Here is a 12,381-nt window from a genome sequence, read left to right on the forward strand (position 1 = left end):
TCCTTTGAAAAAAAGTACTTTATAAGCTAGATTTGTCAGGGAGAATGATTACATGGTCATTAGAACTTGGAGAATTCCAAGTGGATTTCAAACCCCAAATAGCTATAAAGGCTTAGGCCTTAGTTGACTTTATGGTAGAGACTATAGCTCTTGTAGAAGAAATAACTGAATCAGTTATCCCAACCATGTGGGATATCTATGTTGATGGTTTGAGCAACAAGCAAGGGGCAAGAGCATGAGTCTTTTTAAAGAGTCCTGGGGGCTTTATCATCAGATATGTATTAAGATTGTCATTTGAAGCAAGCAACAATGAAGCCGAATATGAAGTTTTCTTAGCTGGCCTTTGATTAGCAAAAGCTTTGGCTATATCTGAGATAACTATTTACACTGATTCTCAGCTCATCGTAAATTAGGTACAGGAAGAGTTTTGGACTAAGGAACCTAGACTACAAAAGTATTAGGAAATGGTACAAATTTTGAGAAAAGAGTTCAAAGAAGTCCAAGTTTGTCAGATCCCAAGGAAGGAAAATGATATGGCAGACGAGCTCTCAAGGCTAGCAAATGCGAAGGAGAAGACCCTTGAGCCTTCGGTGTACATTGAGGAATTAAGTTTCCCAAGCACCAAAGAAAAGGAAGTATCTTATATAGAGGACGAACAATGCTGGATGGACCTGATCGTGAAATACATTTGGGACAATAAATTGCCTGAAGCTCTAAAAGAAGCCAAAATCATACGTGTTCAAGAGGTAAGGTTCACAATACAAAATGACAAATTATACTGAAGGTCCTATGCTGGACCACTGCTCAGATGTTTGGGACTCAAGGGATCAAAGAGCACACTAGCAGAAATACATGAAGGAATCTGTGGAGCTGACATGGGTGGTCGGGCACTAGCATATAAGATTCTAAGGCTTGAGATATATTGGCCAAGGGTACAAAAAGATGCTTTGGAGTATGTGCGTCACTGCAAGAATTGCCAAATCCATTCGACAAATGTCGAAGAAATCAGCAACAACCCTGATGTCAATCCTTGACCCCATCCCGTTTGCAATGTGGGGGATTGACATCATGAGGAAGTTCCCCAAGGCATCCAGTGGTCGGGAATATATTATCGAAGCAATTGATTACTTCACCAAATGGGTTGAGGCAATCCCACTTGCAACAATAACCAAAAAGAAGGTGGAGAAGTTCGTGTTGGAGTCAATCATCCATAGATTCAGCATCCCGAAGATCCTGGTCTCCGACCATATATGGAACTCAATTGACAACCCTCAATTCACACAGTTCTGTGGGACTTATATGATTAAGCACCGGATGTCTTCGATGCCATACCCTCAAAGCAACAACCAAGTAGAGGTAACAAACCGAACCCTGTTGGATGGAATTAGGAATGTCAACGGTGCAGTTTGGGGCTATTTCAAGTTGGGCTTAACGGTTTTGGGCTCAAAAACACCTAGCCCAAACACGACCCGTTAGCAAAATAACGGTATCGGGTCGGTTTTGGTTTGGTGCGGTTTGGATTTGGGCTAACGATCTATACTAGGGTTGACTAACGGTTTGGGCTAATAATTTATGATATTCAAGAAAAGAACAAAAAGAAATAATTGAGCATCTTGCAACTAGAGCCAAAGTTCTATGGAAAACAAAATTACTATTGATCAATTCCCACTAAAAAATGAAAAGTCATTCTGCATTATAGAAATTTCACCCACCTTATAGAAATCAAGAACTTAGATAATTATTAGTAACATAGAAATTTCAAGCTCATTCCTTAGGCTCCACCGGATAGTCCTGAAACAAATCTTCAAACTAAAAATCCTTTTAAATTCCAACTTGCACTATAATTGATTGTCTTGAAGTTGGGTTCTTGTTTTGTGAGAATGTTGATTCCCCCCCCCCCCACCATGAAATCCGCCTCTTTTTGGGTTGTATTTAACTTGATATGCAAATAAATACTTCTAGATTGGATAAATATTTACTTAATTAAACAAATTTGGTATTTGGTATATTCAATTGGGCATTCATGCTTAATCCTTTTAATTGTCCTTTACAAGTAGTAGAAGACTATTTGATCTTTGAATTCATGCTCAATTTTTAATAGTCTATACCAACTACCTAGTGATAATATGATGATTTAAACAATATTTAATGTAGAACTATAAAATGGGTTGTAAAACAGTTTATGACGGGTTGCAATTTGGGTTCCAATGGGTGCGGGCTCTGCCACCCTCATCCCAAACACAGCCCATTAAGGTTTGGTCCTGACCAGTTTGGGCTATAACGGGCCGGTGCGGTTCGGTTTTAACGGTTCGGGCTACAAATTGACACCCCTAGATAGAATAAACAAGAGATTAGAATCCAATAAAGCTTTATGGGTTGAGAAACTCCCGAACATTCTTTGAACTTACTGAACAACCGTTTGAACACCCACGGGAGAAACTCCATTCAAATTGGCTTATGGATAAGAGGCTTTGGCTCTAGTAGAGATAATGGCGGGGACCCTCAAAGAACAAGAGTTTGAAGAAAAAGCAAATGAGCAAGGATTATTAGATAGTCTAGATCTGCTGGACAAAGTCCGAACAAGGGCCATCGCTCGAAGTCATCATTACCGAAGGAAGATTGCATCACATTACAATGCTCGAGTGAAGTACAGGCAATACCGTTTGGGAGATTTAGTTCTCAGGAACACTTTAGCATCTGATCCACGTAACCAAAGGAAGTTGGATCCCTCATGGGAAGGACCATACATGATCGTGAAGCCAGTTGGTTTAGGGGCTTATAAGTTGAAAAAACTAGCAACTGACCAGGAGCTTGACCGGTCGTGGAATGCAAGACATCTAAAAAATTTCTATCCTTAGTTATTATTATGGTTACAATTTTGAGATGTAATCCATTAGAAAAATTCCAAGTTTTCAATACAATTTATGTTTCAAACACCAAATGTTTTTTGAATGGGGGGGGGGGGGGGGCATATGAAGGCTATAGCAGTACATCAATTCAAAAGGCTTTGGTGTTAACCAATTAAGTCCTTATAACACTTAGTCTCAGGAATTTTCTAACTAGAGGGATTGGTTTAACCCGAATTAGACCTCCTAAAACTTAGAAAAATTCTTGGGAACTTTCTAAGTAGAGGCATCAGTTTAACCCGAATGAGACCTCCTAGCACTTAGAAAAATTCTTAGGAATTTTCTAAGTAGCGGCATCGGTTTTACACTATGAGACCTCCTAACACTTAGAAAAATTCTTAGAAATTAAGTATAGATCTCTAATACACCCGAATATTACTTATAAGATTACTGAAGTATTTAAAGAAGAATCACTAAGAAAAGCATAAAAGGAATGATCTGAGAGACAATTGAAAGAAAGAAGAAAAAAAATTCGTTGACAATTTAAATGGCCAAAGGGGGCCAACCCTTGCAAAAGAAAAAAAGGAGAAGCAAAAAGATGCGGTATGTAATCGGTAGAAAAGAGAAATTGTTATCATTCTTGTATAGGTTCGGGGATTCCTTGGGGTTCCACAGTCGGGACTTTCTCTTGAGGATGGGCTTGGTACTCTTGGACTACTTCAGCTTTAGCGGAGAGAGGAGGAGAGTCGTTGATGTAGAATTCAACGTTCATGTCAACAGCAGGGGGATCTTCCTTCGTTAGGGCCTACTTAGGAAGTGGCAAACTTAGAGAATCAAATACCTTAAGATGGCAGACCTCTTGGTAAGGACTAGTATCAAAGGTCGGGTCCACCATCAAGATTGGCTTCCAAACATCATTTTGCATGTCCCTATAAGCTTGAGTGTTGAAAGGAACTAATACTCATTGAAAGGCTTACTGTTCAAATACTTCTGAACACAAGCCTTTCTAGCCTTCATAGAGAGATCCTCGGGCTTAGAAGGTGCTGCCCGAGCTTGGAGATCCTCCTTCTCCTTCGTCAAATTTTCAATCTTGACCTCTGATTCTCTTAACATCCCTTGGAGGCTCTTCACCTCTCGATCGAGGTTGCCAATCCTCTCAATGGCCCCCTCCATCTTTGTTGGCCCTACCCAGCTTCAAATTGTCTTCTTTAAGCTTGAAGCTCTCCTCTCTCAATCAGGTGATTTCAGCTCCCCTTGACCTCGCCTCTTGTTCTGCTGCTTTAACCGAGCATTGAGATGCCCGACCTTAAGCATAGCCTCCATCTGTCGGTGAAAGCTATCTGCAGTTACCTTGAAAAAAGCAACGAAGTTTGACAATCATGTTCGGGAAAGCATAAACACTTATGATTTTTATAAATAGAAGTTCAAAAATGAGAGCTTACCGGACCGAGGAATTTACAAATTCCTCATCATTGATAGACTCCAGCCCTTGCTTTCGACAGGCATTTGGGCAAATGTGCCCCACTGTAGAGCCTTCTTATAGTCTCGAGTGACACGATCGGTCACCTTCAACTTCCATAGGGGAACATAGATCTCCCCTTCCTCAGTTCCCGTTTGTTTTTTCTTTGATGCGGTGTCATTGGCTAAGTCACGTCTCCTCTTAGTGAGGATGACATCATCATGGGCAAATAGATTCCTCCACCTCAACGGGCGTCTTGCCCTTCCCCACTCCCTCAATAAACATTTTTAGGACCCCCTTAGGGGCTTGTGCGGGAAGCTTCGGAGAGGGAGCGACGGCATCCTTGACTCTTTCCTCTTCACCCAAGGAGTTCAATCTTCTGCTGCCTCCATTCCTTTGGCATCCATGGCTTTCACTACCTTTAGGTTGTATCTTGGAGGCACTGCATAATGAAGAAAATGGAGTTAGTAAATCATACACAAGGAATAACTTGAAGTTAAATTGAATCATGCAAAATTATAAGTGGGTTCAGGAGCACACCAGGGGCTAGGCCCCACATTTGGAGGACAACATCATACTCCATCACTAAACCATGAATCTCCTGACACGCCTTGATAGATTTTATCTTCTTGATGGCACTTTCATTGCCGGGAGTTAATGGCAAAGCATGATTTGCGTGGGTGTAGGAATCGAGCCGATTCTAAGCGATTGAGAAATTGACTTCAGATGGTGGTGCTTGGTAGAATAAGTACCAATGACGCCACCCCTTGTGGTTGGAAAGGTAGGTACCCTAGGCTAAGATACCACTCGACCATTGCAATTCAGTTTTGTGATGTTTACAAACCAAAGGGTTGATTTGTTGATGGAATAAAAGTGAGAAAATAGAGGGAGAGAACGTTGGACTTCGATTCCTAAGCAGAGCTCGAGGAAGCCTACGATATGACGCCAGCTGTTCGGGAGAAGTATCCCTGGGAAAATCTCCCAATGATTCAAAATTTCATAAAATAATGGGGAGAAGAACGGGAACCTAACACTACTTTTTAGGGTGTTCAACTAAATGGAAAACTCCTTGGGAGGGTTAGAGTTAACCCTCTCATTCGGGTTGGGGTATCCAAAGGAGATGTGACACAGGCATAGAATAATAATCAGAGGCAAATTCTAACTCATCATTATTAAGATGAGAGACAAAGAAACTGGGGCCTTGGGCTGGTCTCCTAGATGGTCGGGAGGCCTTGGCAACAACTTTGGAAGATTTTTGTTTTTGGGAGGAGGAAGGAAGAGCATTTCCTGGTTGTTCTCTATGGTTTCGGTTAGGGCCCATAGAGGCTAGCCAGCGGTAAGTAATCCTTTGACCTCTGTTGCCTGACAACTCTACTAAAGCAGAAGGGGAAGGTTGGTTGCTGGAATCTTCTCTTCTGGCAACAAGGTCAGCAGACTCATCATTAGATGTTCTCCCGCTACAAATGAAGAAGAAGAAAGTGGATTTTCTAGGGATTTCTACTGAAAGAAGAGATCAAAACTCTAAGAGTGGAGAACCCAAACCCAGAAAAAGAAAAGAAAGGAAAACACTACAAAGAATAATGTAGAAAGGTCAAGGAAACTTACTTGTTCAAGCTGCTTATGAAGTAACTTCAAAGTTGAATAAGTTGGGAATTGCAAAGAAAAAAACAAGAAGAGCTTGGGCACAAATTCACGAAATGAGTAAGTAAAGTTCACAACTATGAACGATAAGGTTTAAGTAGGAAAAAATGCTAGATCTTGTATAGATGAGATGTATTTGGATCAAAGGTCGAGACCAAGTGTCGTTTAGTGATGCAATCAAATGGATGAAATTAATACTATATATCCAACAGCTACGAAGCAATGACGGTTCGAGCGTGAGAATAATGATGAATACAGCAGCTGAGATCCACGTGGTGTGTACGACACAGCTTACGAAAAGAGTCTTTGGCACGAGGAAGGTACTATTGAGCAAACAAAAGCAATACATGCGACGTTTGGAGGTCGACAAGACATTTCACTTTTCATCTAACATTTTCAATGAGGATGAAATAACATCCAACCGGGTCCAATCTTGGTCGGGTCATGGACTCCGGTTGGAGACGGGCTCCATCAAGGTCGGGTCAGAGACCCAGTCGAAACCGGTCCAAAGTTCGGATCAATAAGTAACGTGAGGGCAAAGGAAGATCAATGGTTATAAGAAACATGATCCATGAAATTCGGGATCCATGATCAGGCCACAAAAGGACACTACCACTATTCCGAAAGAAGGGTAAAAACCCTAGGATCGAAGGGCTAAGAAAGAAAATGATGAACAAATCCAACGATTAGGAAACTAAATCATATGCAACGGAGGTATCTTAATCGTTTCACTCCATTATCTTTTTCAATTAAGCTCTGTGGTGATTCATTACTAACTTGGCCTTCGGAGGTGGTCACCTGACTGTGCGGTCGGGCCATATCTAACTCTATTTTGCAGTCCAACGTGGAAGGATTTGAAGGTTAAGTGGTTTTGAGCTGCATCAGGTGGTTGCCAATTTAATATACATTTTGAAGTATTTTTGTCAATTTTATAGACTATAGAGAGCCTGTGATTTTTACTATTTATTTTGGGTATTCATAAATTTTACTAAACTATTTAATCATAAATTTTCTTTTACTCTAAAAAGCATTTCTTTTCTAGCTTGGTTCCTTCGTTTTGTTTGGGCTTTTGTCCCATTCATGTAAAAAAGAATTTAAAAAAAAATTAATAATTGATGATCAAATATATATACCAAAACACTTTTTTTTTCGTTGTTTACAGTAACACATTCTCTCTCCTATAATCCTCCCACCCAAAAATGTAAAATCTAAAAACGTACAAAATACCAAAACGAAGGAGAGAAAAGAAAATCTTCTAGACTTTTCTGTTGGTGACACCATGCATTGACTAGTCATCAACGACAACTGGAAATTCTATTTTTTTTTTTTCAAATTATTCTATTTTGTCCATTTCATGGAAGACTTGAAGTCAAAGTCATTCCATGGAAACTTGGAAAGCGATTGCCGGCTATTATGCTCATAGGTTCTCTCCAGACTAATATCGTGTCCATTTTGGTCCAACATCAAATCAAAAGGTTAGTGTCTATTTATAAATCATATTATTTATTAAAAAAATCTAATAACAACTCTTTGATGTGATTTATAAAACAATTTAAACCATTTGATGTGAAATTGGGACAAATGTCCTACACCTACAAACAAATAGATAGTCTATTTTCTGACAAGGAAATGGATTGCATAAATTTCCAGTCCTCTTATAATTTAATTATTATTTGTTCTTTATTTTTTTAAAAATATTTTTTTAATCTCAAATTTTATTTAAAATTATATTTTATATACCTCTCTGTTAATTAATTGATGATATCACAACTTTATATTTTATAAACACTTCAAATTTTTATTTTTATTATTTATCTCATCCTCCGCTGATCTGAAACGACAAAAATATTTGTGGAAAAAATTAGTAGTTCAAATAATTTTTCTAAATGAGGATAATTAATATTGCCTATTAGCTTCTTCTTCCTAACGAAGGTTAAAATAGATGTTATATATCTAATGACTCTTAACATCATTACAAAATGAGAAAAATAATAATACTTTCTTCAATTAGTAATTAAGTTATAATACTAAAGAACAACAATACTTATTTAAAAAAGTATATATATAAAAAAAATGCAACTGGGTCCAATAAACTTCTCTGGTTAGAATAGTCAAATTATGCTATAAAAAAAAATAATAAAGAAATAGTTGAATTCAAATTTAGAAGGTCTGGTTAGAATAGTCAAATTACGCTATAAAAAAATAAAAAAAATAGAGAAATAGTTGAATTCAAATTTAGAAGGTCTAAATAGGATATCGGCATGTATTTAATTCGAAATTTTAATTATCCATTACATCAGTTAGTTGGAGTATCGTCTTTTTGTTGAACCCATGATCTCTCACTGAGAAGTCAAATTCCTAACTGTTCTACTAACCTTCAATTGGCAATTGAAGTATCGTTTTACAAGCCTAGTTTCTTCTAGTATTATTCTTTTAGCACGTGGACTTGACCCAAAGATTCCCAGGCTGCGTTTTTTGCAAAGGTGGGGTGGGAAAAGACATGTAGGCCCTATGTGCAGTGGGGTGAAGGAGAAGAAAATGAAAGGAAAGCGTTTTGTGGAAAAGTGACAGTGGTGGGTCCCATTTTTTACTTTTCCAAACTTAACTACAAAATTCTACAAATTTGTAGAATTTTGAAAAGCCTTGGGGTGGGAAAATTGGGTTGCCATATCACGATTCAAGGAAACTTGTCTATCACTTTTCCACCATAAGCAACCAAACAATATACACTTTTATGAAAAGTAGGAAAAATAGAAAAAGTTTGCTTTTTTCAAGAATTTTCCCACCCCACCTTTATTCCAGCAAACAAACGCAGCCAGAGTTAAAAGAATGATAAACTTTAGAATTCAAAAGGACCCAGTCTTGTGTACATAATAATGAGAAAATTATGCACTTAGGTCACTTGTTTTGGACCTTCATGTTCTCTATATAATGTCCATAATTGTTCAACTGAAGTTAAAAGATTGCACATAGAATTCAAATTTTAAATTTAATAGGAAGAAATTATCCCATGAGCCATATAATACCCCACACCCATCCACTTGCTGAAAATCACCCACCCTTACAAAAATTAAAAAACTAATTAAAAATAAAAGAAAAAGTAAAAGAAAGAAACAAACACATTTGACAAAAGACTGACATTTTCATGTAGGAGGTTAGAGATCCAATCCCTTTGAGGCCAGGGGTGAAGCTCGCCTATATTAATTATATAAAAACTTTCTTCACCCCTTCCTTGTTTGCCGCTGATGCATCCAAAATCTGCTCAGCCCTTAGATCTCTTGAGAATGACCTGCAAAAACAAAGTCAGATGTGGCTCGACCGCTGGGATAGGGAGTCCACCTCCGAAGGCTAAGTCAGTTGATGAACTTAATCACAAACGGCTCTGTTGGATCACAGAGCTAAGGAATGAATAACGAGAATTCGATTCAGATTGTATGTATCTGGGTATGTGTGTTCGTCCATCATCTTCCTTGTGGGTAGGTGATGTCTTATATAGAGTGTACCTTCGAATCTTCTTTGTTGGATGTATTTGAGCCTTCTTCGGATAGTCATTGGATCTTAACAAATAAATCCGTTAAGTGATAGACCTCTACTAGGTTGGACTAGTAGATGACTCCTTTGATAATACGATTGTTATATGATAGTTATCCATATAATAGCGATGAGTGACAGCTGCCAAATACTGCTAGCCGCCTTTAGGTTGATTAGCCTATTCCGATCGTATCAGATTAGGGCGTGCTTGTGACTGAGTTAGTTCTCTTCCTCAGCAAGCTATCTCCTGGACCCGGCTCGCTCAGAATCGAGTCGATTCTCTTCGTCCCGACCGGAGTCGAGGGTTGAACCAAGATTGAACCAGGTTCGTTTATATTTTCTCCATATCACGAGCCCCCCAGACCAAGTGTTCGGTCGATTCCAAGGGCTTGGTTTTTAATTGGGTTCCCCATCGAACAATAGTTTTGCATAATCCTTAACCCATTAAATGTTATTTCACATTTAATGCGGCTGTTTCGCTTTTTCCTCGAGCATTATGAGTATTCTCACTTTTGGTGGGGGTGACGCCACGCGTCCTTTGCAGCCAAAACTATCGTTGCTCAAGCAATCAAAACGATAGTTTCTGAACGCCTGTTTTGGATTCGTGAGTTCAAATTTTTGTACCGTCTGCAAATCTCGATCATTGATGCTGAATTCATCTCGATCGTACACATTCTCGAACACTCGTGTGGGTGCTTAAAAGCGGTTTGTTGTCTCCATAGGTTTCATTCTCTTTGTCTGGAATTTTGAAACCTCGTCGTCTTCTTCGCGCCCTCACGATCTTCTTGTTCTCGAGCTTTCTGCCTCAGTGATTCAGTAAGTTTATTGACTCCTTTGCAAAGTTTACTTTCGTCTCTAGGTTTCTTTTTTCTCTAGAAACCACAATCAGACTTTTTAGTAATGGAGAGCGGTAGCGTTTCTTTTGAAATTTCCCCTGTGCATAGCACCGGCAAGGGCGATAGTGGTGATGAGGCCTTTGCCTCTGTCCCCTCCGAGCAGTCGGATAGCGACAAGAAAACCCTAACTGCTCTCTGGCATGACTTCGCAGAAGTTAGCCAACAGAAAAAAGTAGAAGAAAAAGCTGAGACTTCTTCTGCCCTTCTTGAGTCTAGACCATCGATGACTCCGAAGGTTACTGCCGAATCTTCTGGGCAGTCCAAACAACCCACTAGGTATGCTAATGGACTGGCTCTGTTGCTTCCTCCTACACTGAGGAAAACCTTCCTTCAGCCGTCAAATGTTTTGACTTTCCTTCCTCATACCAACTTAGGGCTCCCACTTCTGATGAGAGGGTTGATTCAATCCTTCTAGGCGAATTCTCCCTGTATATAGATACCCTAGAAAGTGGAGTTCGTTTTCCCTTTTTTAATACTTTGTTTTTCGCCATTTTGAATCATTGGGACATCTGTCCCGGAATGCTTATTCCCAATAGCTGGCGTCTCATCGTCGGCTTCTTGGGTTTATGTTTTGAGCTCGGCATCATACCTTCTCTTCCACTTTTTGTATATTTTCATGTTCTTTCTCTTTCCAATCCTCCCGGCTGGGTTGTGCTTTCTAAGCGCAACAAAGTTGAGCTTGACTGGTCGAGCAGCATTCTTGCCAAAGGAACTTGCCCTTCCAATCATAAAGGGTGGCCGCAAGCGGTATTTTTTTTTCCGAGTGCCTCAATCAGATCTTAACTTCCCGACCACCTGGAAGCTATACACTTCATATTCTGAGGGTAACCGGGTCCCTCCATTATCCAAAGAAGACAGAGCTGTTGTCGGGAAGATCAAGTCAATTCCATGGTATCAAAAGATACATGGATATTAGATAGAATACAACTCCATTCTTCAATACTGGGGGCTGGCTCAACGTGAGCTTTCTAACTGTCATCGCCCAAAAGAAATCCAAGAAGAACACAGATTCTGAGGAGATCTTCATCCCTCAATGGTTGCTGACGGGACAGATCGGGCAACGCAAGATCCCGAAAAGGCTGCTGAGTGGGGCTCTCTCGGCCTTATGCCTGCCGACCGTTAGGCCTTTGAGACCCTGCAAGACGACATTCTCGTTCGTCTTTCCACAAGGTATTATTTTTCTTGAGCTTTCACTACTTGCTTTGTAATCTTTCCTGGGATTTTCTGATAATCTCCCTGTCTCTCTAGGAATGTTGTGTTGAGCTTTTACCAACACATGGAGGCATTGAGTCGAGTTGGTCGTAGCGGCTCCTTGCTGCAAACTTGTGAAGAGAATCTGGCAAAGGCCAATTCTGAGGTGGACCGGCTGAGGAAAGCAGCCGAGGAGTTCAAGGAGAAGCATGATGAGGAGATGAGTTCTTTGAGGAGAGAACTTAACTCGTCAACCATTCGTGCTATTGCCACTGAACGCGAGGCTAAGAAATAAAAAAACGCTGCTACTGCGTTCGGTGGGAGTCTCGAGCTTAAAGCCCTTGAGAACGAACGTCTGTCTAAGATGGCAATTCCCAGCAAGCCCGAACATCTTACACAAAGTCTTCGGAGGGACTGCATTTGGAAGTATCTTAACAGCATCCCCTTCCTTGATCTATTGGGTTCCTTCAACCTTCAAGCCTATCGAGAGGGGGAGAATGATGTTTAGAGAAAGATCCTTGAATCTGATCCCTCATTTGACACAACTCCCTTTCGGGAAGTGTGTCACAGGGAAATCTTCGAGAAGCTGAAGCTGCCTTTCCTTGACTGGGTTTTGGGAGAGGAGGTGTCACATCCTCCCAGCCGGTACCCTATCTGGCATACCCGAGAGTGTGATCCACAGCCCGAAGATCAGGTATCGAGTAATCAACCTCCCACATAAACAATAACATAATCATGAACAATAATAATAAAAGTGCGAAAGATAAACCATAGATCCAAATAAGAAAAGGATGAATCATATATAAATCAGAGTACT

At 40.0% G+C, this 12,381-nt stretch overlaps 1 protein-coding gene across 1 annotated transcript; it reads left to right on the forward strand.

The window, feature by feature from the left end:
• The first annotated feature begins 464 nt into the window (after positions 1–464).
• LOC149005415 (uncharacterized) lies at positions 465–1,034 on the forward strand. The gene is made up of 2 exons (XM_089135892.1): positions 465–751; positions 809–1,034. The coding sequence occupies exons 1-2, from the start codon at positions 465–467 to the stop codon at positions 1,032–1,034; spliced, it is 513 nt and encodes a 170-aa protein (XP_088992018.1).
• The last annotated feature ends 11,347 nt before the right edge of the window (positions 1,035–12,381 follow it).

This window comes from Hakea prostrata, chromosome 9, assembly GCF_041222555.1.
Source record: "Hakea prostrata isolate BN-2017 chromosome 9, UWA_Hpros_2, whole genome shotgun sequence".
Classification (NCBI taxonomy): domain Eukaryota; kingdom Viridiplantae; phylum Streptophyta; class Magnoliopsida; order Proteales; family Proteaceae; genus Hakea; species Hakea prostrata.